Source organism: Zootoca vivipara, chromosome 11 (assembly GCF_965207765.1).
Source record: "Zootoca vivipara chromosome 11, rZooViv2.hap1.1, whole genome shotgun sequence".
Lineage (NCBI taxonomy): Eukaryota > Metazoa > Chordata > Lepidosauria > Squamata > Lacertidae > Zootoca > Zootoca vivipara.
In genome coordinates, this window is record NC_142594.1 from 15,313,705 (window position 1) to 15,341,585 (window position 27,881).

The 27,881-nt window shown below is 43.7% G+C and overlaps 1 protein-coding gene across 2 annotated transcripts in view; it reads right to left on the minus strand.

Moving 5' to 3' along the window:
* TGFBR2 (transforming growth factor beta receptor 2) overlaps positions 1-27,640 on the minus strand; it is a 77,362-nt gene extending 49,722 nt beyond the window's left edge. The window contains exons 1-2 of one of the 2 annotated variants that reach the window (XM_035130371.3): positions 27,214-27,640; positions 942-1,107 (exon numbers count right to left, since the gene is read on the minus strand). In XM_035130371.3, the coding sequence (XP_034986262.2) occupies positions 942-1,107; positions 27,214-27,289 (242 nt within the window). In that variant the 5' untranslated portion in view covers positions 27,290-27,640. Of the gene's footprint in view, positions 1-941; positions 1,108-17,651; positions 17,776-27,213 lie in introns of those variants that run through there. The other variant, XM_088654241.1, reaches the window with a different exon arrangement.
* Positions 27,641-27,881: the final 241 nt, after the last annotated feature.

Consider the following 27,881-nt stretch of genomic DNA (forward strand, 5'->3'; position numbering starts at 1 on the left):
GTGGCCAGCAGGACTAAACCACTTCTGGCGCACGGAACACTGTGATGGAAACCAGAGCGCATGGAAACACCATTTATCTTCCAACTGCAGCAGTACCTATTTATCTATTCGCACTGGTGTGCTTTTGAACCGCTAGGTTGGCAGAAGCTAGGACAGGGCAGCAGGAGCTCACTCCATCACAGGGATTCTGATCTGCTGATCGGCAAGCCCAAGAGGCTCAGTGGTTTAGACCATAGCGCCACCTGCGTCCCTACTAGACACAAACAGCAAAGTAATGTCATCACTTTTATCTATGCATCTAAAGTTTACTATTAAGGAACATCTTGTGATTTGATTCCATGACCTATCCAGGTTAGAAACATCAGATTGCAGTTTTGACAGATTTCACAACTCCATTAAGATGTGTGCCTGAAATCAAGAGTCACCACTACATTCCAGGGAATTCTGATACTCTCAAAGCAAGAATAATTCATAAGACTATAAGAAGAGCTTGCTGGATCCCATCTAACCCAGAATCCTGTTTTCACAGTGGCCAACAAGATACCGCAATCTCTTTTGAGACAAGGAAAATCAAAAGCTTGGCAAGTGTAGCATTTCTGTTAGTACTAGAATGCAAGTATATCAGTACCAACCTTGCACATTCTTATTTTGGAATGAAGAATCATGGGCTAAGGCTATACACATAGAATGCTTTACTGAGAACCAAAATAATGATTAGTTGCCATCAGTCTCTATACTTTTTGTCCAAGTATCAAAATTACAAGCGCATATATTACAGCCACTTAACAAAAAAATAAAGATACAACCCTATTTGAATGGCGGAAACATGGAATTGAATACCTGACTTCGCAAGTTTTGAACAACATTTAATTTATACTTCTGCGGGTTAAGAAAATTGTAAACCAAATGCACATGCTTGTTTGTAGCTAGAGTGAACTTACCAGACGGCAGCACAAACTTCATTCTTATCCTCACATATAGAAGTGAGGTTACAGCCACTCATGCAATGGCCTTCATTCATACAGTTGGTTGGTATCACGTCACAAAACTTGCAAAGTGCTGGGATTTTGATTTTGCCATCAAGCATTTTGGATAAATGATCTTCAGCTGCGGACAAGAAAAAAATGCTTTATTTAACATGACAAATTTACATTTGTTCCAAACATTTACTTTGTTCCTACATATACACTATGTGCAGAAGCAAAGGTTTACTGAAGTAAAGGGGGTAGCTTTTTCAACCTAAAATGGTGATAACTGAGCATAGCTATTCACATTCATTCATATATTGAATTTATATACCGCCCTATACCCAGGGCAGTTCACAAACAAAAGATCACAAGATATAAAATCAAAATAAAAACAACAATCCAATAACACGCACACACACACCCAAAAAAGAGACACATTTTAAAGGGCATAGGATGTTGATTAGGTCAGCCAAAGGCCTAGTTAAAAAGGAACGTTTTTGCTTGGTGCCTAAAGGTGTATAATGAAGGCGCCAGGTGAACGTCTTGGTTCACCTGGAGAGCATTCCACAGACGGTGAGCCACTGCAGAGAAGGCCCTGTTCTCATGTTGCCACCCTCCTGACCGAGGAGGCATATGAAGGAGGGCCTCAGAAGGCAATTTCAGGGTCCAGGTAGGTTCATATGGAAAGAGATGGTCCTTGAGGTTTGCCGTCCTGAGCCATTTATTTATGCTTGATAACATTGCAAATGCTCTTCTTATGCCACCCAGAGATCTACAAACATGGGTCAGACTTTTAGGGCAATATCCAACATTAATCATACACAGCGCAGATCCACTGACGTTTAGGTCCATTAATTTCAGTGGGTCTTTTTGAGTATAATACATTTGAATACAATCCTTAGAAATGAAATAATTCTTCACAATATCAATCTTATGTCACCGGGAATAAATCACCCTTCTGCAAGTCAAAACCACATACTGTACTGTCTTGCGGCACCTTGAAGGCTAACCATTTTATTATGGCATAACCTTTAATCAACATACCTCAGGCAAAACTTTTTTAAAAAAATAAAATAGAATACAGTACTAAACAAAAACTAAAATAAGCTGCAAAGCTTTCCCTGGCAAGGCGGCCTTGGACCATACATCTAAAAAATCTATAACCTTTAGCGTACAAAAGTCCATTTTATCAGATTCATGAAATGTAATCCTTCATTGCAGGTATCTATAAACACGGGTATGAAGGGAGGGAGTGGGGGAGAAGGCGTTCCAAATTTGATCAACAGAGAAACAAGCAATTTAACACTGTTTTCGGAGCAAAGGGATACATCACGAAACTGATCTTTATCATGAGCAATTCCTTAAAGTATTGCAAGCGGGAAGTAAAAGCAAGCATCGATCATCATAGGCCTGCTTGCTTACCAACTCTACCTGTTTGGAAGGCAGGTTACAACCATCAGCACTTATCTAACCCACCTCCACCTCTCCAAACACACTTTTGAATGTTATTGATCACTAATTAGAGTGGCTGGGGAAACCTAGCCAGATGGGCGGGGTATAAATTATTATTATTATTATTATTATTATTATTATTATTATTATTATTATTATTTCTTATCAGAAGGTTATCAAATGCTAACACGCATATACAACTGAGGCTTCCTGAACAATATGATTGGCTGATAACATGGCACTTGAGGACCTTCTGCAATCTTCTATTGCCCAGGCTCTTTTGTTTTGGTTTATCCAGACAAAAAGAATTGCATGAGCTACGTGTCACTCTAAAGCTCAAAGAAATACATCTTAACTCACCTGCTATTATCAAAAGCACAGCATTACAGGTAGAAACAGTTGCCTGTTATAAAGAAACTACCGTACTTTTCCATCTATAAGACGCCCCCTCCCATGTATAAGATGCCCCCTATTTGGGGGGACTCAAAATTTAAGAAAATGGGGGGACATGGCACAGAGTTGTTGAGCTTTTCTTACGGAGGATTGCCAAAAATTGCTAACTCTAACCCTAACCGCTTCTGGCACTAAAAAGACTCCATTCTTGTTTACTGCTATACAGTGGAACCTCGGTTTATGAACACCTCGGTTTATGAATTTCCGGTTTATGAACGCCGCGGACCCATCTGGAACGGATTAATTCACTTTCCATTACTTTCAATGGGAAAGTTCGCTTCAGTTTATGAACAGACTTCCGGAACCAATTACACCCATGCTTCAGTTTATGAACGCTTCAGTTTAAGTACTCCGCGGACCCGTCTGGAACGGATTAATCCACTTTCCTTTACTTTCAATGGGAAAGTTCGCTTCAGTTTATGAACGCTTCAGTTTAAGTACTCCGCAGACTGTCTGGAACAGATTAATACACTTTCCATTACTTTCAATGGGAAAGTTCGCTTCAGTTTATGAACGCTTCAGTTTATGAACAGACTTCCGGAACCAATTGTGTTCATAAACCAAGGTACCACTGTACCAACATGAAGCACACGCACACATATACTGGGGAACAGAGGTGCCAGCTTGAATAAAATAGGGGGGGAAGGTAAGCTGTGCCCCACATCATCGATTTCAAGACACAATGTGAATGGCATTGCCCATCAACTTTGGAGGAACCTGGACCCCTCAAATATTTTAATGGTGGGGGGGGGGAGGCAAGGGGACATTAGCCCTAGGAGTTGGCTTCTATGGTGGGGGAGCTGGCAGTTAAGAACAGGTCAAATGTTGATCCTACAGAGGTTAGGTCATTTCCATCCTTGCACAGTCAGCCTTCCTAGGGAAACAGTTTCTTCGCCCTGCCACTCCCCCGTGTGTGTGTGTGTGTGTGGAATCCACAAAACCTATCATGAAGATGGTTGTCCAACAGTGTTTCCACATGCCCATCGACTTCACACAGAGGGGAAGAAGATGGAAGGCAGACCAGACTTCCAAAAAGTGGTAGAACATTGGCTGCATTCTGAAGGATTTGTTTTGAGGACAGGGAGTGCGAGTATAAACCACTTCCACTACACCACAGAAGCCAGGTCTGGGTTCACCCCATGTAGGAGTTCAAAAAGTTCCAAGCACTGCTGTTGTGAGCAAATAGCCATCATGCAAGTGCATAGATTTGATGGAGACTCATAGAGCAAATCAGACCCTCCAAGTGTCTTATTTTGCAGTGACAGTCCCAGATTTACAGAAGCTTCTGGTTTGATCCCAGAATGTCCCGCTTTTCCTTAGGATGTCCCTATTTTTACTGGAGAAATGTTAGAGGGTATGGAGCTATCTGACCCCTAAGCCAAAGAGATAAAAACTATACAACCTTTAGAAGATATCTGAAGGCAGCCCTGTTTAGGGAGGGTTTTTTTTAACATTTAATGTTTTATTATGTTTTTATTTATGTTGGATGGAAGCTGCTCAGAGTGGCTGCGGCAACCCAGTCAGAAGGGTGGGGTATAAATGTTGTTGTTGTTGTTGTTGTTGTTGTCGTTGTTGTTTATTGAATAGGATGTCCCTAAATGTTGAAGGGCATGAGATATGGCAGGTTTTCCATTATGGTGCAATATTAAAATTTCACAGCACCTTCCAGCAAAATGATTGCATAATGAAGGAGTATTTTTTTATTTAAAAAAAGTCACTAGCTACTGGGGAAAAATATTTTTCTCTTATGCTTAAGCCGTTATGACCTCACATACTTCAGCATGAATAAATTCTTCAGAATGACCAAGTACAAAAAGGTCACCTGGAGGTTAAAGCCACAGATCATGAGGCAATTTGAGGATTACCAAACCTGGTTTTATCTGGTAATGTTAATGCGAAGAGGATTTGTGGATGGGAGGGAGGTGATCGAACCTTCCCTCTCCCCAAAGATTCTTTCCTGACAACACCTTTCTCCATTTCCCCCCACCCAGGATCCAAAACAGGAAGCAACTAGGCCTTTGGCAGGCGAACTGGCCTCGCAGAGTGGGCACCCCTTCACCTTCGAAACGTTACAAATGCCTCCTCGGCAAACATATTATTACCCCAACAAACACAGGCTTGGAAGCAAAAGCATCTGCCAAGGTAATGTCTAGTTCTTGCTTTGAAATCTTGAATCCAAGGCAGAATTCTTGGAATTATTTCAGTGGAAGTATACATAGGCAAAAAAATGTTTTCCCAGAAACTCCATACAGTAATCAAGATTAATCTAGAGCCATGCCAGAACTTGCTTACTGTTCCTTTTCCTGGATAATTCATGTGGACTTTCAATTCCGATGCAAAGGTTTTGCATGTGTCCTTAAATCATTGCAACAACAAGCCCATGGAGGAAAACAGGATTGTCAGAAAAGCCTTTCGATTTGCAATTTTTGGTTTGTCACTTGTATCAGAAGTTGTCACACTTTTACAGATTCAACAACAACATCTAGTGACAAGACTGCTATCTGGATTCAGCGGAAATGGGCGCACATAATAAGGTGGTACTGTACTATGAAGTAGTAATTAGCTAAATATAGTACAAATTGAGAGTTAGCATTCTTCAAGAATTTGAGGGCAAGAATTTTGTCTGTTTTTACTGGAGAGGGTGCATAGTCTTTTGCAGAAGCGGGACGGTGTGTGTGTGTGTGTGTGTGTGTGTGTGTGTGTGGAGAGAGAGAGAGAGAGAGAGAGAGAGAGAGAGAGAGAGAGAGAGAGAGAGAGAGAGAGAGAGACACCCTCCAAGCAACCACAAAAAAGAGTCATCCATTTTATCACAATTCCCAGAGGGAAAGTGAATCATCTCTTTGGAAACTGGCCACCAGCCTCCTTTGTCTGTGAACTTCTGAACACAAACAAGCAACACAGAAGAGCTCCTTGGATACTGCATACGGTACATATTCTGGATGTTTACACTGCTCTCTTTTGCAATGGGATGTTTGCAAGCACACATTTCTCAACCTAAATCCTAATAAGAGGAAAGGTTAACTGAATCTATATGCCGATATTATATTATATTATTATTATTATTTACAGTACTATTCTAATGATTGTTGAATGTTACTTTTTTATATAGGTTGCTTATTTTAAAGTTATGTTTTATTATCACACTAGTGTAATTCAGCCCGTTGAGTAAACGGGCGCTAGAACATCCCAGGGTTCGGAAAAGCGCTTGCGCAGCGCTTCTCCGAACCCCGGGACCTGTCCTTGTTGTCGGCGGCAGGGGGACAGGAACAAAGGAGGAGAAAGCAGCCCTTTCACCTCCTTCCTTCCTCTCCCCCAGCCGCCAACAGGAAGGAGACATCCCGGGTTCGGAGAAGCACTTGCGCAGCGCTTCTCCGAACCCCGGGACCTGTCCTTGCTGGACGCACACACGCGTGCTCTCCCCGCCGCCAACGCTCAGTCCGGCTGGGAGCAGCGGTTGGCGGCCGCAGGGAAATGGTAGGTGGGGGTGGGGAGAGCGCGCGTGTGTGTGCGTGCAGTCTCTGCATCCAATCCCTGTGTCCGTAGGGCACATGCGCAGTAGCACGGACACAGGGACACAGGGAATCTGGACGCAGAGACACTTGCACTTTATTATATAGGATTTTTGTATTGCATTAGATTGTTATAAGATGTCCAATTATTGTTTCTTCAGCTCGTAAACCGCCTTGAGCAGGCACCCCCAAACTGCGGCCCTCCAGGTGTTTTGGCCTACAACTCCCATGATCCCTAGCTAACAGGACCAGTGGTCAGGGAAGATGGGAACTGTAGTCCAAAACATTTGGAGGGCCGAAGTTTGGGGATGCCTGGCCTTGAGTATTGTAAGATAGAAAGATGGTATACAAATTAAAAATGATGATGAATGATGGTGAATCTGTCCAATATTTGTTTGGTAATCTCAGCTCCATATTCAAGCACAAGCCTGGTAGCCACAGGTGACAAGGAATTATGTGCAGGTGAGTAAGAAGGCTGGCCAAGGAGAGACAAGAGCTCTGTCCCTCTTTATGAACTGTAAAGGTAAAGGGCCCCTGGAGTCTGGATGGTTAAGTCCAGGCGACTATGGGGTTGCGGCGCTCATCTCGCTTTCAGGCCGAGGGAGCTGGCGTTTGTCCACAGACAGCTTTCCGGGTCGTGTGGCCAGCTTGACTAAACCACTTCTGGCACAATGGGACATTGTGAAGGAAGCCATAGCACATGGAAACTCTGTTTACCTTCCCACCACAGCGGTACCTATTTATCCACTTGCACTGGCATGCTTTCGAACTGCTAGGTTGGGAAGAGCTGGGACCGAGCAACGGGAGCTCACCCCATCACAGGGATTCGAACTGCCGACCTTCTGACTGGCAAACCCAAGAGGCTCGGATTGCGGAGGAAGGAAACTGCAGCACTAAAATTCAGTAGGTCAACCCAAGAGGGATGGAGCGCTTCTCTCTCCTCTCGCAGTCCCAAGGGCTATCTGTTTTTAAAGACTCATCACTTTTATGAATTTATTGACAGGGTTGATTTATCTCAGATATCAGCAGCATACTAAAACTGCCCCCTCCCACCCAACAAGATCAACTGGAGAAGTCCTGCTAAGAGTTGTAAATGAAAATGAGAGGCAGTGTAAGTTTTCCCCAGTGGTGGTAGTGGTGGTGGGAGCTTATCTGTGATTATCCCTTTATTGTTGAAGGCATTGCCTTGCAAACCTAACTGCTTCTGAGTCATCAGCTCCTTAGTATGCAATATTATGGATTCCTTTTTGGATTGGCATTTTATAGTGGGCATAAGCAAAGATATAATGAAGCAGATTTTGATTGTGGAAGGTGGTAATTATATTTTATCACCACAAATAGGAAGGCTCATCATATCTACGGTGGTGAGTTAATTTATTGATTTGACGGATTTGTTCTTGCAAGTTTAGAAAAGATGGAATGGAAACATGCAAGTAAAACAAGCAAGGAAAACTGCCTTTGCTCCAAAGATGTTTTGTGGTAAGATTAAAGAGCCAGAAGCATCTTCCATTGATGACTGGGTATCTTTTATTTAAGAAAAGGTAAAGGGGCCCCTGACCATCAGGTCCAGTCGTGTCCAACTCTGTGGTTGCGGCGCTCATCTCGCTCTATAAGCCGAGGGAGCCGGCATTTGTCCGCAGACAGCTTCGGGTCATGTGGCCAGCATGACAAAGCTGCTTCTGGCAAAACAGAGCAGCGCACGGAAACGCCGTTTACCTTCCCGCCGGAGCGCTCCCTATTTATCTACTTGCACTTTGACGTGCTTTCGAACTGCTAGGTGGGCAGGAGCTGGGACCGAGCAACGGGAGCTCACCCCGTTGCAGGGATACGAACCGCCGACCTTCTGATCAGCAAGCCCTAGGCTCTGTGGTTTAACCCACAGTGCCACCTGGGTCCCTCCTTATTTAAGAAAAGACAAAGGTAAAAGCCCTGCTGTAGCAATGATGCTTACTGAATATGACTACTGTGGGTTTTGTTAAAAAAAGGTTTAATTGTAAACACTTTGAAATCAGGCTTATGTTGATTTGATATTTGAGAGAATAACCGTGAAAATAAAGAAAACCAGAAAAGCACTTCATACACCAAGAGTCTCTAGAGCTGTAAGACTTTCATTTTAAAATCAATAACATACCGTAACATAAAAGATTTGGCTCTCACTATAACATCCCAAAGAGCCAAATATGCTACAACAATGCAGGTGCCAACGGTGATGCAATCAGAGAGGTCTGGCCAAAATGTATAAATAATGAACCCTGCACCGTTTTTAAAGGAGCCAGGCTAGTGCAAAGGCACATTGCCAGTTACAATACAAAACACAACGAGGACCCCTATACAAAATGCACAACAAACAACAAGGCCCACATACAGTATGTACAAATATACACTGCAAAACACTTCATGTGTATATTTCGCTCAAATACACACAGAGATTAGCCTTAAGTAAGGCTTAGGATAGGACACAAAACTAAATGGAAAGGAAAATGAAAAGAAATGATGTTTCACTCACACCAACTGAAGGTGGGCCTTAACGCTGAATTTCCTGCCTTTTGTAGCAAACATCATGTCAACTATATGGGTTTAAGCCTCATTTCCTGTGAGGGTGTTTTTCTTTCTAAAAACATTCATTCAAGTTCATAGCACATGTGATTTACAGTTCTGAGCAACAACAAAAAGAGAGAGAGAGTGGTTGGACTTTTTTTCACTGCAGTCTCATGAGAAATTTGTGTTGTATGTATAAAAAGAGCTACTGCAACTATCTGTTAAAAAAAATATCAGGCAAATTACTTAACCCTGTTAAATCAGGAAAGGGGTATATTTGTCACTCCAGATCAGGCACCCCCAAACTTTGGCCCTCCAGATGTTTTGGACTACAATTCCCATCTTCCCCAACCACTGGTCCTGTTAGCTAGGGATCATGGCAGTTGTAGGCCGAAACATCTGGAGGGCCGCAGTTTGGGGGTGCCTGCTCCAGATGTTGCTGGACTACAGCTGCCATCCTTCCTGACAACTGCATATATTGGCTAGTGGAATGATGGGAGCTGGGAAGGGAGGAGAGGGGGAAAGGCCCATTGCACAGGTGGGAGACCTTGCACAGGACACCTGCTGGCAGGATATACCATATTAGCTGAATGCAAATAAATAAACAGCTCAGGACCGCAAACCTAAAGGACCGCCTCTTTCCATATGAACCTACCCTGGACGCTGAGATCATCTTCTGAGGCCCTTCTTTGTGTGCCTCCTCCTTGAGAGGTCCGGAGGGTGGCAACACAAGAACGGGGCCTTCTCTGCAGCTGCTCCCCGTCTGTGGAATGCTCTCCCCAGGGAAGTTCGCCTGGCACCTTCATTATACACCTTTAGGACAGTGTTCTCGAAGCTACGAACATGAGTTTGACCAAACTGCGGGAGGCAATGCAAGACAGGAGTGCCTGGCGTGCTCTGGTCCATGGGGTCACGAAGAGTCGGACACGACTAAACGACTAAACAACAACAAGGCACCAGGCAAAAACGTTCCTTATTAACCAGGCCTTTGGTTGACCTGACAGACATCCTATACCCTTTGAAAATATGGCTCTTGGGGGGGGGGTTATTGGGCATAGCTGCCAAGTTCTCCCTTTTTAAAGGGAAATTCCCTTATGCTGAATAGGCTTCTTCGCGAGAAAAGGGAAAACTTGGCAGCTATGGTTATTGGGTTATTGTTCTTATTTTGATTTTATATATTGTGGTATTTTCTGTGAACTGCCCTGAGACCTCCAGTGTTTTGAAGTGTTTTGCAGGTATATTTGCACTGCAATGGCTACCTGTAAGCTACTGGACCCAAGGTGTTGGTAACAGTTTATATTATAAAGCCCTTAGCGGCACAAGACCCAAGTATCTGCCTCCTCCAATACTAAATGGCTCAATCCTGCTTGGTGGAATAACCTTCCTTTTTGTGCTTGCTCCCTTCATTGTTGGGATTTGAACCTCAGTTAAAGACACTTTCTTAACCACACCTTTTCAGTTTGATATGTTTGCCCCCCCCCCAAAAAAAAGCAAGGGATGGATGGTGTTTTTTCCATTAGTGTGACTTTATGAATATTTTATTTTCATTGATTGGTGTTATTTTATTGTTTATCCTTTGACATACATCTCCCCATGCTCTGTTCGACAAAGCGTGATTCATAAATACCATAAAGCCACTCTGAAGTCCGCACATTTTAATGTTCTTCTATATAGGTCTGCTAGTTAAATATGCTTCCCCACCCCACATAAGAGAATTGTTTCCGAGCATTAAAAAATAATATTTGGAGTAAAGACTTTCATTATAAAACATAGATATTTTCTCTTGTCAGTTTACACGGAGGGAAAAATATGTACCATTATCTTATTAGTAAAAAATAACAACTCAATACTTTGGGACAAGAACAGATCGGAATATTTTGGGGATTTCAAAAGCCATGAATGCGATATTTGTCATACACTTCCTGATGTGAGGCAAAAATAAAAAGATTTTTATAGCCCTTAGGATTTGCTTCCTTGATAAATGTTGCCATCTGAAATAAATGAAAGTCTATATAGGCAAAAAACAGAACAGAACTTATATAAGCTAACTTTTAAAATGACTTAAATTACTCTTAGCAGAATGTTGCACAAAAATACTTATTTCGAAGCTTTTAGTGTCCCTGAGAGAATTCTAAATATGATGCTACAGTATGCCCAATATCATTGGGGGGGGGAGTGAAAGCAGCATTTTATCTACCATATGTTTGGTTACCAGCAAACCTATTTTATGCCTCATTGGTCACGTCAGAAATTTCCTTTTCCTATTGTTTAAAAGCCAGCCCTCTGAGCAATCTGCCAAAACTTGAATCAACACCAATTGCAATACAGTACCTCGTTGTCAAACAGATGGAAAGCACAGAGAGCAAGCCTCAACTTTATCCGTAATAATGGGCAACTGTCAATCAACTTGTGTGTGTGTGTGTGTGTGTGTGTGTGTGTGTGTGTGTGTGTGTGTATGGATATGGATATGGATATATAAAAAGGTAAAGGTAAAGGACCCTGACAGTGAAGTCCAGTAACAAACAACTCTGGGGTTGTGGCGCTCATCTCGCTTTACTGGCCGAGGGAGCTGGCATTTGTCCGCGGACAGTTTTTCCGGGTCATGTGGCCAGCATGACTAAGCCGTTTCTGGCGAAACCAGAGCAGTGCACGGAAACGCCATTTACCTTCCTACCAGAGCGGTACCTATTTATCTACTTGCACTTTGAATATTTTTATTGGTTTTCTAATATTACAAAAAGTGATAGCAAAAACACAGAAAGTACAAAAAACAAAAACAAAACAAAACGAGTAATTAATACACATCAAAATCTCATTTGGGTTGGCAGGAGCTGGGACCGAACAAAGGGAGCTCACCCCGTTGCGGGGATTTGAACAGCCAACCTTCCGATCAGCAAGCCCTAGGCTCTGTGGTTTAGACCACAGCGCCACCCATGTGGCATAGGGATATATAGATATATATAGATGAGTGTTATTCCCTGGTGGAAACTAGTCTCCAATTCATTGCACTGTGATTCAACTGTGTAAAGAGAAAATTCAGACAATCAATGGGTATATCGTGATGATCATCTCAAATGCCATTCTATATGTCAGCTCCTTGCCTAGAACTATCCAATCCCGGGCAGCTAGCACTATGCACAGAATCAAGATTTGATACCGTCTGACAAACGTTCAAAAACTCCTACTCTGGAGACAAGCACAAAGCTTAACTCTGCATGTGATGATAGCTGGCTGACCAACAGCAGGGCGTCAGCATATGTATACATTTGAAGCGGCTCACTGTGTACAGTGGCTATGTGGATTACCCGTTAGCACAGCAGCTTCTTCTTTTTTAAGGCAAAAAACCCCCAGATTTAGTATTTAAAGCAATCCTAAAACAGAAGATCAACAATAGCCTAGACTTATTTCACAGAAGATAAATCCAGTGTTTCGTACAGCAAATACTTTGACATCTGGACAGTGTTTGAAATTAGCCAGGAGCCAGGCGCATTTCGCACCTGACTACTGGCCACTTGCAACCAAGTGAGCATGCCTGACATCTCCACCATCTGGAGGTGCATGCCTAGGGATCATTGGACCTGGACTGCTTTCACACACTAATACCCCATCCTGTAGAATTCTATCAGTTATATTTTATCTGCACAATCAGAATGAATTTCTGGAACCAACATGCTTTTTCTGTGCAGCCTGAGCAGAAGCAGTCACCATTGAGAAAAAGAGGTCGGAATAGGACTGTCCCTGGATCAAGTGACTTTTCTTCTTTAAGTTCTCAAAGCTCTTAACCGAGCTCAAGGTTGTCATCTGAACTAGCCAGATGCTTAACTGAGAATCAATCACAGTCCATCATTTGAAAAGTAAGACTTTTGAGCAGTCTTACCCCCAAAATGGCAACTAGACATTCAATTTTTGGTGACAGTAACCTTGGTTTAAGGAGCCATTTGGTGCCTAGCTTATATATCTGAGTTTCTAACACTGCATCACTGCATCCTGGGCAATCACATCACCTGATTCTCATTATGCTGTAAAGCAGCCATCACCAACCAGCTGCTTTTCAGATGATGTTAGACTACAACTCCCATCATTCCTTGCCATTGGCCTTGCTGGCTCTAACAATATCCACATGGCATTATCTAAACCACAACAGCTGCTGCTGAAAGCCTGAGCAGTATTCAGAAAACTTGGGTGCCAGATGTTTAGAATCATGCCAACGAGGCACCATTAGTTTACTCCATTTTGCAGCTCTTCTCAAAGAAGGGTGGCATTTTATTTATTCTGTAACTACATGCCTGCAGATGTTTCCAGTGCTGATAATTAAATCTAGGCTACTTCCACACAAAGCATTGTGCACACTCATAATATACTTTAAAATATTACTGCCATCTATTCATCCATTGCAGAAAAACTGCATCCCCAAGCTCTTCCAAATCTAGCCTGGCCTTTTTTTGGGGGGGGGGGGTCATTAGGATATACTATTAAGAAGCATACATTAGCTGCAGCCCTCCAGCCTAGAATACAGAATTTTCATTTGCTCCAGAAGTTCTAAGTTACATTTCTGTCCCTGGTTTTAGACTTCTCTCCCACCTACTGCCTGTGAAAACTCAACTCACAACAGCAAGTCACTGTTGTTTGTGCTATTAAATGTATTTTGCTTCCATTTCCCTACCACTGGCACCATAAAGGGATTCCTTATGACAGGCATCCCCAAACTTCGGCCCTCCAGATGTTTTGGACTACAATTCCCATCATCCCTGACCACTGGTCCTGTTAGCTAGGGATCATGGGAGTTGTAGGCCAAAATATCTGGAGGGCCGCAGTTTGGGGATGCCTGCCTTATGAACTAAGATCCTTAAAAGAGGGTGAAAATCTATTAAACAATAATAAAACAAAACAGTACTATTTAAATTGTTGTGTTTTTCTTTAAAAAATTTGCTGTTTGCTTATGAGGTGTAGGCTACTGTGGGTGGACTTTGCCCCCCAAAGAAGTCTATGAATAATTTTATAAACCACCACATAATGTGGGCATTTCTTCAATTCAATTTGAAACACAAAGCCACATTTTGGTTCAGTAACTAAAGCAGTAGTTATTTTACTGCACTACAAATAAAAGTAGCATCTCTAGATTTCTGGCATCTTGCCTAACGAGCCGTTCTGGGGAACATGAAAGCCTGAAACACTTTCATGGCATTCTGGTTGAGCCTAAGAACGGTATTGCTCATCTGTAGAGTTATTTTTTTTAAGTGAAAACATTCTGGACATTCAGAAAGTGCTGTCAGCTTACCCCAAGCCTTTCAAGCTAAATTAAAAGCACAATAGGGCTAATACCATCTTCCTCTCATTCCTTCCACATGTGAAGAAATGCAGTGGCCTCCTGCAGCCCTCACTAATATAATCCCCATGCTTTATAGTGCTGCATGGCTGAGTTTTATTTCATTTTTAATGTGGCTTGTTGAGCAACAGTTTTGCTTTATCAGACATGCATCTGTCAGTAGCATAAAACTGGAACACCACAGATGTCTGTCTCCTGGCTGGTGTCAGCATAGCAGGCAATTGCTCTAGCGAGAGAACTGGTAACGCTTCCTGGAAGCCGGTATCAATAACTACAGCTGTCAAGTAAAGGTATGAAAAGAAGAGGGTTGAACTGGAACAACAGAATTCTGTGGACCAGCCTTTGCCCACCAGATATTTTGGACTACAACTCCCATCAGCGCCAGCCACCAGTCATGCTGACTGGGGCTGTCAGGAGCTGTAGTCCAGCACATCTGGGGTGCACTGAGTTGGCAAAGGCTGGTCTAGACTGGAACCTAGCATGGATTGCATTGATCAATTTACAGTCACTGTAAAGTTCCTTGCAACTAGACCACACACTTTCCCTATATGTATGTGTTTGTGGGTACACACGTGAATGTGTATATACATACACACACCTTACACCCATGCACTTCTGTGCAGTGTTAGAAACTTAGATATACAGTGGTACCTCGGTTTAAGTACACAATTGGTTCTGGAAGTCTGTACTTAACCTGAAACGTACTTAACCTGAAGCGAACCTTCCCATTGAAAGTAATGGAAAGTGGATTAATCTGTTCCAGACGGACCGCGGAGTACTTAAACTGAAGCGTACTTAACCTGAAGCGAACTTTCCCATTGAAAGTAATGGGAAGTGGATTAATCCATTCCAGATGGGTCCACGGAGTACTCAACCTGAAGCGTACTTAACCCGAAGTATGAGTGTAATTGGTTCTGGAAGTCCGTACTTAACCTGAAGCGTACTTAACCTGAAGCGAACTTTCCCATTGAAAGTAATGGGAAGTGGATTAATCCGTTCCAGACGGGTCCGCAGAGTACTTAAACTGAAAGTACTCAAACCGAAGCGTACTTAAACCGAGATATGACTGTATAACCTGGGTGGCAAATGGCTCTTTAAACCAAGGTTACCGTTGCCAAAATGGAATGCCTAGTTGATATTTGGGGGTAAGACAGCTCTAAAGTCTTATTTTTCAAATGGAGGACTTGACTCTGATTGATTCTCAGTTAAGCATCAGGCTAGTTCAGATGACAGCCTTGAGCTAGGTTAAGAACATTGAGAACTTAAAGAAGCAAAGTCACTTGATCTAGCCAGGGACAGTCCACATATATATTGGCCTATTCCGGCCTCTTTTTCTTAATGGTGACTGTTCCTGCTCGGGCCGCACATGGGAAAAAGCATGTCAGTTCCAGAAATTCATTCTGCAGATAAAATATAACTGATAGAATTCTACAGGATGGGGTACTAGTGTGTGAAAACAGCCCAGATCCAATGACCACAGATGGTTATGACAAACAATATCCTGGCACCCAAGCATCTTCACTTGGTCGCAAGTGGTCAAAAGTCAGGTGCAAAATGCGCCTGGCGCCTGGCTAATTTCAAACACTGCTTCTGTGCCCAAGAACCTGGGGCCTCATATGCCTATTCTACACCAAACTCCTTCCCTGTCAGAGACATTCTGTTTCTGCATATCACAAACCACAGGAAGGGACCGTGGTCTCGTGGCTCAGGTCCTGCAAAAACAGGATGCTGGCCTAGATGGGCCACTGGCCTGATCCAGCACACTCTTCTTATGTTACTACACTAGAGTCTGGTGTTAAATAGAAATGCCCTAATACAACTCTAAAAATGGCTAAGCATATAGTGCCAACTTTTACAAACAAGCCTCAGTTGAAATTGCAGCTCAGATTTTAAACTCTGCTCAGTAGAATAACAAACAGTTAAGCTCGGCTGCTAACAAGCCCTCCGAACGGATATTTCAGATGTTTGTGGGCTATAAAGTTTTGCATCTGAGAAATTTAAAAAATGTCCGCCTTCCTGTGGAATGCCTGCTTTTGGCATAAACCAAGGCATTACTGAATACAGGAAGCTTAGCTTTTCTTCTTAAATTTTGCAAGTCCTTTCTGTTTATATTTTAAATTTAATTAAGTGAAGTGTTGGGGGGAAGTTTCAAGGTAGAAAGCTCCGGATTCTCACTAGGAAAGAGAACTGCTGATTTCTCTCCAAGGGTGCTCCTCTCCAAGGGTGACCAAAGAAATCCAAGAGAGTTTGCAAGGGACACTGAGAAAGAATTGGATTAATTCCCAATGTTTGCATAACGGGACCTGTAATTCCACTGTCCACATGCCCTAAAGGAAGTGTTGCATCACTTTCTGGGATGAGCAGGATGAGCCCCCATCCTTTCCTTCAACACTGGAGCTTGGGAGGGAACAGGATCTCATCTCTACAGTCATGCTCTGCTCCATTCACATCTTATGTGGGGGTTGCAATCTGGGGATGGCATGGATACACAAGCTGCATATACTCAAACCAGTGTTAGAAACTCAGATATACAGTGGTACCTTGGTTCTCAAACTTAATCTGTTCCGGAAGTCCATTCCATAACCAAAGCGCACTTTCCCATAGAAAGTAATGCAAAATGGATTAATCCGTTCCAGACTTTTAAAAACAACCCCTAAAACAGCAAATTTAACATGAATTTGAGACCATTGGTTCATAAAATGAAAGCAATAAACAATGTACTGCAGTCACACAATCATTCAGTAAATCAGTAGCTGAACTGAGTTCCACATAGCCACAAAAACAAAACAAAAAGGCCGCAAAAAGAAAAACGCAAAATAAATAGCAAAAACTGACAGACCTCAGCGTAACACTCAAAACGGAAGCACGGCACTTCTAGTTTTGCGGAGTTCGTATACAGAATAGTTTGTTATCAGGTATAACAGCTTCCGAAAAAAGTTCCCAAACTGGAATGCTTACTTCCGGGTTTGCAGTGTTTGGGTTCCAAGTTGTTGGAGTACCAAGGCGTTTGAGAACCAAGGTACCACTGTATTATCTAATCACCAAATGGCACCTCAAACCTGGGCTACGGTCGCCACAATGCAATGTCTAGGCACTGTTTTCCCCACCCCGTGGGATATATTATTATTATTATTATTATTATTATTATTATTATTATTATTATTTCTATACCACTTTATATTTTAAAGAACAAATCTCAAAGCAGTTTGCAACACATTAAAACACCAAATGAAAAAATCCAGAATAAAACTAATTCTAGCTTCAAGGAAAATATTGCAGATCCTTCTCTAAGGGACATTTTGCTTTCCCCAGTTGCCAACCTGGCATTCAGAGATCTCCACGTGGTTGCAATTGGGCTTGCGCCAGTCACAAAATGTGCCTGGGTAATATCAAAAACTGACTCACATCCCACACACACACCCCGTGTGAGAGCCAGTGTGGTGTACTGGTTTAAGAGCGGTAGACTCATAATCTGGTGAACCGGGTTCGCGTCTCCGCACCTCCACATACAGCTGCTGGGTGACCTTGGGCTAGTCACACTTCTTTGAAGTCTCTCAGCCCCACCCACCTCAAAGAGTGTTTGTTGTGGGAGAGGAAGGGAAAGGAGAATGTTAGCCGCTTTGAGACTCCTTTGGGTAGTGATAAAGCGGGATATCAAATCCAAACTACTCTTCTTCTTCTTCTTCTTCTTCTTCTTCTTCTTCTTCTTCTTCTTCTTCTTCTTCTCCTCCTTCCTTCCTTCCTTCCTTCCTTCCTTCCTTCCTTCCTTCCTTCCTTCCCTCCCTTGCAGAGCAGGTACACTGATTTGTCCTTGGTTGGTAAGCAAGACAGGGAGCTTAATAGCTCTTTCCATGCCAGAAATGTCCGCATTTAATTTACAGAATTTCAACCAGCTGGCTTCAACTGTGCATGGTGGAAACTGCACAGGTTAAAAGCGTGTAGGATGCATTTTGAGGTACTGTACTGTATCTCAAAAGTGGGACCTGGGCAGCACAAGCCACAGCTGCCCTCCTGAGCTTGGAGCTGTAAAAAGTGTATGGGTCGTCTCTCAGTAGCAGCGCTAGTCCTGAGGTGGTCGGAGGTCTTTAGAAGCACAGCAATGAAGCTGAATGTTGGAAGATGCAGGACCGATAAAAGAAAAGACCTCTTCATGCATTGAATAGTCCAGCTACGGAACTTGCCTCCTCAAGAGGCAGTAATGACCACCAACTTGGATGGCTTTAGAAGAGGATTAGACAAAATCATGGAGGAGGGGGTCTATCAATGGCTACTAGCCATGACGGCTAGGCTCTACCTCCACAGATGGTTTGAAATACCAGTTGCTGAAATACCAGTTGCTCCCTAGCTTCCCACAGGTATTTGGTTGGCCACTGTGAAAAGAGGATGCTGGAATAGATGTTCCATTGGCCTGATTCAGCAGGCTATTCTTACGTTCAAAACCACAGGAATACCAACTTGATAACTCAGAGTGAAGTGTTGATAACGGCAAGGTTGTGGGTTTGAACCCAGCTGCATATTAGTTTCCAGATGATTCTCAGGGTCCCTTCCAACTCTATGATTCTAGGAGCAATCCCCTTTTCAGCTCAAAACTCAAGAAGAGGGCTAAGGCTTGCTATTTTCACGCTCCAAAGTGCTTGGATTGCAATTTGCTCCAAAGTATCCTGAGAAAACAGCAAGACTACGGGAATAATCCCTGCTCCCTTCCCCTGCTGCAGGGTTGAGGGAAAATCTGGGAAGGCCTGGAGCTGGAAAAAGGAGCAAGGAATTCACCGAGTTCTAGAGGTGCAGCATGAGGTCAGGAATATGCAGGATCTTGCCCATCCAATATTTGGCTGGCTACCAAAGATGCCCCAAAATTGTCACACTTCTCGCTATCATTAGAAGTAGAAATGGCTGCTATGGATTAATAGTCCTGGCTGGTATTTATTGATATAGACTTGATTCATAGCTCACTAGGTAGCTCATTAAATGCGGTCAGGTAAATATTAGTAATTCATATATGTAGCATGTTTATTTTACTTATCTACACAAAACATTCCTTTCCCACCCACTGGCTACAACTTGGAGCCTAGGGTGGCTAACAGGAATAGATAAAACAGCCTTACAAATTCACAAAAGGTTTTTTTTTAAAAAAAAATCACAAAATATTAAAACTATTATAAGTGCAGCAATAATAAAGTGCACAGAACTTCATCTTGATATGTGCTTTAATGCATAATGAATACATGTTCAACAAACTAATGTAATCTTGAGAATAAAATGTAATACTTGGGGAGTTAACAGCTGCCTAAAAGCTGGTAGAGGGTCTTAGCTTTTGGGGGGGGTGTCTTAGGGTAACTTGGTGCACACAGGTGCTATATTTGGGGTCCTGGTTGTAAATACATGTCTTCAGACCATTCTGCCTGCCAATTACAATTTGTTGATCATTTAAAAATACAGACGTGTTCCTTCTGGTAACTATTCCGCTCACAAGTAGCTCAGAGGTTTGTAATCAGAGTTGAACAATTTCACTGGCATGTGCAATACTATAACGAGAAGATTCCGTCTCCAGCCCTGTTTAATTAGCTACCTCTTGCTAATTAGGAGCTGCATCATGTGAGAAGGTAAGAAATCACTAGAGTTGCAACTAAAAGAGCAACCCCTCAAAAACAGAAAACTCTGGCTACCTAACACATATTTTCATGACTAGACAATTTGGAGGAACTGAAGATTATTATTATTTTGTTCTTCTAAGAATTTCCCAAATGTTCAGCTGTTTCAGTTTACAATTACAGCAATTTGAGGCACAGACATTAAAGACATCTGATTTTCAGAAAGTGACAACATGTCTTTTTTAGGACATCCCCTTTCTAAATGAGAGTCAGAGCTTTCCCCTGAAAAAGAAAGAAAGAAAAAGCTGCAGGAATGGAGATACTAAAAGTCTGCAGAAACGTCTAATGCCTGTTTGCCACCCACCTTTTTTATTTTCTTTCTTCAAATTTAGAGGTTTCATTTATTTGTGAAAGGCTGTCTGCCATATGCCTTCAGAGGGGGAAGAATCTATCAGGCTCCTTCATCTTTTACCAACGAGTCATAGCAGAACTCTTAACAATTGCTGTAGTGTACAGTTTCAAGATGTGATCACGACTAAGCAGAGCAGGCCTTCAGCACGCTTCCTGGAGGCCGAGCTACAATAGACATTAAATACTTAAATTCACAGATACATTGTGATACTTTTTTACAAACGCTGTAAATAACAGCCACTTGGAGTCAAGTAAGAATCGGGATCACGCATTGAAGGATGGGGCAGTGGGAGTTAATCTTTTCTTATCATGCCATTGTCCTAATGAAAACTGCCCCTGCAAGAGAAAGTTCCCCACTGGCTATTCCTTGAGTCAAAACATAGCAGCGTGGGCAGCATTTTTCACTGAGACCATGGCAGGTAGGGAGGCTGAACTACCCCTCCCACCACAGTGCTGATATTCACTGTGAGCCAGAGGCCACCTTGGGCCGAAGACTGGGTGGCCATCAACCCGCCGTCCATGTGACACTTGTCGCACACCTGTGATGTCACACATGCATCATCAGGAGGAGGCGTATAGTCAGGAGGTGGTCCTGCCCAGTGCCACAAAACTGTTCGGTTTCTGTTAATTGGTTCTCATGGGAAACTTACAAATTCTTGCTTCACACAATTAACTCAAGGCAGTGTCAATTTACTCTTGGCAGAAAGCCAAGGTCTGCCTGACCTGGAAACTACTCTCTCTGATTGGTTAACGACCAGCACTGAACTCTTATCTAGGAATGCTAGCACAGTTGGTTTTTGTTAGGAGTAGGAGTGCTGCGTATGGTTGGAGAGAGAGAGACAGAGAGGATTTATTTTGCTTTGCTTTGTATGCAGAAACTCTGCTGCTTTTATTTTCTTTTAATAAATCCTGTAAATAGTTATTCTGCGTCTAGCCGACTAGTCATTTCCACCTCAACTAGCTTCTGTGCAGGAAAACTCTGCTACGTTTGGGCTAAAGCCACTAGAGCTATACCTGACACTTCAAAATTCTAAGAAAAACTTGGCAGTTCAGCCTCTTACCTCCCTCAATATTGGGACACTAAGCCCCCTGCTAAGGAATATTGAGAGGTCATTTGCCCCCTAGAGTTGACACGTCTGTTGGGAGCCCAGAAGCAACCACATTCAGTGAAAAATTAAAAGGTTCATGCAGCTGCACATTAATGTAATGTGTAGTTTGGTTCTGCGAAAGGCTGGACTAGATGAATCCCAAGCTGGAATTAAGATTGCCGGAAGAAATATCAACAACCTCAGATATGCAGATGACACAACCTTGATGGCAGAAAGTGAGGAGGAATTAAAGAACCTTTTAATGAGGGTGAAAGAGGAGAGCGCAAAATATGGTCTGAAGCTCAACATCAAAAAAACCAAGATCATGGCCACTGGTCCCATCACCTCCTGGCAAATAGAAGGGGAAGAAATGGAGGCAGTGAGAGATTTTACTTTATTGGGCTCCTTGATCACTGCAGATGGTGACAGCAGTCACGAAATTAAAAGACACCTGCTTCTTGGGAGAAAAGCAATGACAAACCTAGACAGCATCTTAAAAAGCAGAGACATCACCTTGCCAACAAAGGTCCGTATAGTTAAAGCTATGGTTTTCCCAGTAGTGATGTATGGATGTGAGAGCTGGACCATAAGAAGGCTGATCGCCGAAGAATTGATGCTTTTGAATTATGGTGCTGGAGGAGACTCTTGAGAGTCCCATGGACTGCGAGAAGATCAAACCTATCCATTCTTAAGGAAATCAACCCTGACTGCTCACTGGAAGGAAAGATCCTGAAGCTGAGGCTCCAATACTTTGGCCACCTCATGAGAAGAGAAGACTCCCTGGAAAAGACCCTGATGTTGGGCAAGATTGAGGGCACTAGGAGAAGGGGACGACAGAGGACAAGGTGGTTGGACAGTGTTCTCGAAGCTATGAACATGAGTTTGACCAAACTGCGGGAGGCATTGGAAAACAGGTGTGCCTGGCGTGCTCTGGTCCATGGGGTCACGAAGAGTCGGACGCAACTAAACGACTAAACAACAACAAGTTTGGTTCTGAGTCTTCCTTATTAAGGTGGGAAGCCCAGGGTAACATTCTGGCAACCCCAACAGGCGTGAACCCCCAAAGATAGCACTAACCTCCCCCTCCCCCCTCCAAAAGTGCTCCCCCTCAAAGTCTCAGCAAACTTTTAACTAGAGACACTAAGCCAGCAATCTCTGCCTTTCTCTGCCCCTTCCAACTACATACGGAGTGTTTTTCCCTTAAGGGCTTAACCTTCTGTTCTGCACACCAACAAGCATCCATTCCTCCACCACCACCAAATATACATTTGGTGTTCATGTACAGAAAGTGATGTACTTTGGGTATTTCATGTTACAAGATTTTTGCCAGTAGTCTTCCATTAACAGGGAGTGGTTTGTTTTTATCTATTCCAACTGAGGTTACCCAGGGATACAAGCCAGGAAAAAGCTAGCGCTGCCAACTCTCCTGCTCAAGAAAGAATCCCTTTTCACTCACTCCAAGTCAGCCAAAGCAAAATGCAATGCTATACATGCTACTCAGAAGTAAGTAGGTTCAGGGAGGGCATACCGCTCAGCAGTGCAACCTGGGAGACAGAGGGTATGTTACTGAAAGCAGGCATAATTCAACAGTACAAAACAAAATTTTAAAAGCAGGATATAAATTCAGAAGGACGGAAGGGGGCAATATCAATGTCTGGTCGGTCCCCCCCCCCAAAAAAAATATATTGTGTGATGTTAGTACTGTATCATGCAAGTTATATTTGGCAAACTGCATCCTTTCACTTGCAAAAAGCTGTGTTTTCCACAGCTGCATGCCTTCATCATAGTGATTGATAATGAGATAAACTTGGCAGATATCCCTTGTGTCGTGTGTGCACAGGAAAATGTGCTTTTCAAAAAAGAAATAATTGGCTTTGAGTAATTAGGTCAGTGGTCTTATACCTGAGAGTGCTCATTAGAGATTAAGTAATAAAAATAAAAGCATTGTCATTCAGAATACACCAAGGTAATTATAATCGAACTATTCATGGTAGTATGAACAGCACACAGATTTGAGCAGGAACAAGCCTTGGGCTTGTACGCTCGTATCTCCCCTCTTGCCCTGTGTTCAAGGGGAGTTTGGGAGCTTTTTACATCTGCTTTTAGCCAATCACAGCTTCCCATACCCTTCAAAACCAGGAACTGTGGCTCACACGGAGCTACGGTTTGCTTAAGGGACACAGCTTCAGAAACCATGGTTAGGCGCTGGCTTGTTTGAAACTCGTTATAAATTAACATGAACCACAGTTTGCCAGTCCAGATGACATGACAACGTCGTTTACTGGGACATGTGAACATAGCTATAGTGTAAAGGCAATGCCATTTAATTGTGAAAGGAAGAAATCACAGGGAAAGTATGCATATTTGGCTAAGAGCCCCTTTGGCACAGTGAATATGGCAACGAATCCTACTTGCAGGGCCACAGCAACAGGAGTTTCTGGGCCTGTACTGTATAGAGTTTGGATTTTATCCTCTTTCAGCCTAAGATATAACACAGCAGAAGTAAAACCCAGAGAGAAAGCCAAGTTGTTATACAAGGTCACCATTCTTAATGATTGTGCTAGCTCTCAGATAACACTGGTCACGACCCAAACCAGCCAAAATGCAGAAAGTGCTACTGCTCTCTCGGCTCCTGCTCTAGAGCAGCCTCCCCAAGCTGGTACTCTCCAAATGTTCTGGATAACTGTTCCCATCAGCCCTACCCAGCAAGGGCATTAGGTTGGAGGAAAGTCGCTCTAGAGCAGGCATCCCCAAACTCAGCCCTCCAGCTGTTTTGAGACTACAGTTCCCATCATCCATGACCACTGGTCCTGTTAGCTTAGGGATGATGGGAGTTGTAGTCCCAAAACAGCTGGAGGGCCAAGTTTGGGGGTGCCTGTTCTAGAGGATCCCCTTACAGTGGTGCCTCGGATTAAGAACAGCCCTGTTTACAGACTATTCGGTATACGAACTCCGCAAAACTGGAAGTTCTGTTTAGCGAACTTTACCTCGGTCTACGAATGGAAGCCAAAATGTGGAAGGGCACCGACAGCGGGAGGCCTCATTCGGGAAAGCGCGACTCAGTTTAAGAATGGTTTCGGTTTCAGAACAGACTTCCGGAGCGGATTAAGTTCGTAAGCCAAGGTACCACTGTACATTCAAGAGATGCAAAGACTTGCATTGGAAAGGAGGCAAGGAGAATTTCTAGCGTGAGTACTTATTCTTAGGCAGGCAATGCCTATGTTCTTCTCTATCTTACAAGTTTTATATTACAGTACAGGAACATTCCATTATTATCATAATCTGCAACTGGACCTAACCTTTCAGCAAATGCACAGATTTTGCTAACACTTTGCACAATACTCAAGTGTTTGCAGGATGTTTACATAAAATGCTACAAATGCTGTACTGTGACATAGCTAAACTGATTTTACGCATGCTAAGTAAGTGAAACACTTTAAATCAGCAGCTTTTTTTAAAAAAAAGCATCCTGCTTATTTATGCTTAATATCACTATAGGTAGCTATTTGAATGGTAAGATGCATAACCTTAATATACAGGTTTCCTTTCCAGCACTGTATTTTTACCTCTCCTTTTCCCCCACTAACCACAATTTTGCAAACAATAAAAAAGCATCACCCTGTTTGTTATGTTAGTATGGGATGGCTTTTTTAAAACAAAAGTTAAAGTAACTACACAGGGAAGTAAAAAGGTAAAGGTAAAGGACCCCTGACAGTTAAGTCCAGTCGCGAATGACTCTGGGGTTGCAGCGCTCATCTCACTTTACTGGCTGAAGGAGCTGGTGTTTGTCCACAGACAGCTTCTGGGTCATGTGGCCAGCATGACTAAGCCGCTTCTGGCAAAACCAGAGCAGCGCACGGAAACGCCGTTTACCTACCCGCCGGAGCGGTACCTATTTATCTACTTGCACTTTGACATGCTTTCGAACTGCTAGGTGGGCAGGAGCTGGGACCGAACAATGAGAGCTCACCCCGTCGCAGGGATTTGAACCGCCGACCTTCTGATCGGCAAGCCCTAGGCTCTGTGGTTTAGGCTCTGTTGTTCCCTGCACAGGGAAGTAGTCCCTAGGAAATCTGCCAGTGGACATTATACTTTATATGGTACCATCCATGTTCATGTCACTTTCCAGCATTAACATAAGTCCCCATCCCACATAGCTTTACATTCTAAAGGAGAACAACTGCAAGGCAAGTGCAAGGCAATTGGGAATGAATATGCTCGAATATAGTTATGTATCCTTAGACTTCAAGTGGGGTTTTGAGGAAGGATCTGTAAGGATAGAGGTAGTTCCTGGAATAAGAGACCAAAAGAGAGAGAGAAGGCAGTGCATTTTAAAGGAGCATGAGATTTCTGGGCAGCTGCTCTAGGCAAAAATTACAGCTCACAGCTGGGGAACATTTGGCTCTCTAGATGTTGCTGCACTACAGCTCCCATCATTCCTAACCACTGGCTGTGCGCTGGCTCAGGCTGTTGGGAATTGGGGGCCAAAATATGTGCCTAAAGCCTTGAGTACAACTTTGTTTCTACCTACTTAACAGGCCACGTATAAATAGAGCATCCAGGATGACCAAAAGTGTTTTTAAAAAAAATAAAATAAGAAGCTGTGCTGTGCCCCATCACCAATGTGATGAGAGAAGTTAAGCTGTGTGTTAACTTTCAAGAAGCTTAGCTACTCTGATTATATCATCAGTTGATAGCGCTGGTACCCATAATAACCAGTGAAAATGGTTTTGCTTTAAAAGGGCCTTGCACATCAGTCCTCTGTGTGGTGGTGGTTGCTGCTGCTGCTGCTGTTTAACAGTCTGCACTGAAGCGTGTTAAATGACTGAAGAACTCCATACTTGAACAAGGCGGAAAGCAAAATGAAGAACACAGGGAGTCATGAGACAACTTAAAACCTGGACGCAAAACACTGATCAAGTGACTTGGAAAGACACTGCTTCCCTCTACAGATGCTTAGGGTAGAGGTTTTTTAAATGAACTTGCCACCATACTACTGCAAACTCTGTACGACCACATGCTTACACTCCGAAGAGCTTTATCCCAGCTGAAGGAGAAAACGAAGGTGCAGGATTTGTTAAAAGTATGCCAGTGACAGGCAACACAGCCGCTTTACCCTTAAGTCTGTAATGAGGGAGTTCTTATGTCTCTTGGCGCACTTGTGTTATAGTTGCAAAATTAAGGGAACTGGCGTTCTGGAATTCGGATCCTTTATTTTCTGGAGAATTATGACTCAGAAAACATCAGCACATGACTCACTTCCCCTATTTCTGGGGATTTGTACCCCCAAACCTTCCTCTGCATTGCCAAAAAGCCCTGCCATCACGCCAAGAGCAAACCAACCCACCGACTTCACAGCTGGAAGCAGCTCATCCTAGGCCAGGTGTGGTAGCTATGGCTGCATCTGCAAGACACAAGGCAGCTGCTCCCTGGCAGATATCCAGAGATACAGGATTAAAACTTCTGCACCACCCCTCAAGCAAGAATAGAAGTTGGGGAGGAAGAAGCATGCTTTTCTCCAAAACAACACTCTTTTCAACAGGCAAGAAAAAACATTCCAAAAGTTTTAACTTTTTTTGGAAGGAGGGGGGAAGAGATCAACACACACACACACCCCACCCCAGAAACAGGACGTAGCTCAGTCGGTAGAGCACGAGACTCTCAACCTCAGGGTCGTGGGTTCAAGGGAAAGATTCCTGCATTGCTGGGGGTTAGACTAGATGACTCTTCGGGGAGAAACCCTTGCAATTCTGTGGTGCTATGAACCTGGCCTTTTTTAAAAAAAATAATAACAACAATAAAAAGTGCACAAGCTAGATCTTGGCGGGGAGCATCGGAAGACCAGAGGCCAGGCAGCGAAGCAAAGGCGAGGCTTACCTGTACCCCGAGCCAGCGGGCAAACCGCGCAGTGCAAGAAACTCCACAGCAAAACGTGCTTGGGCGCCCAGCTCATTGTCAAGCTCCCTCGGGGCGCTGGGCTGCTCGGCGGCGGAGGCGAGAGAGCCGAGGCTCGGCGGCGGGGCGCGGCGAGGGGCGCACGGGGCGAGGCGAGGGGCTCCTCTCGGGGCGAAGGCGGCTCCCTCGAGGCAGGCAGCGAGCGAGCGAGCGAGGCCCCGGCAGAGGCGGCGGCAGCGGCGGCCGCAGCAGCTGCGGCTCTCGGCTGCTTGCTCGGAGGGCGTGTGTGACTCACCCCCACCCGCCGCCCGCCTTCCCCGCTTCAGCCCTGCCTGCAGAGGAAACAGGAAATCTTAAAAAGTTCGCAAACAGCTGGGCAGGACTTTCTTAACTCTCACAGTCAGCTCCTTCTCCGGCCCTCCCTCCCTTCCCTTCCCTCGGCTTCGGAGCTCCCTGTCAATCAAGGGCCTGAGGCCAAACCTCCCTCGCCCTCAGGGTGCTCTTTTTCTCACACGCTGATGCAAAAAGAAAAATAAGGCAGTAATGCCCATATTGAGGCGGCTGGGCATCACCGCACGTCGCCCGCTTGTTTCCTAGGAAGGGACTTCCCTCTGTGACACGCACCAAGGCTTTTTAATTTTTAATTTGTG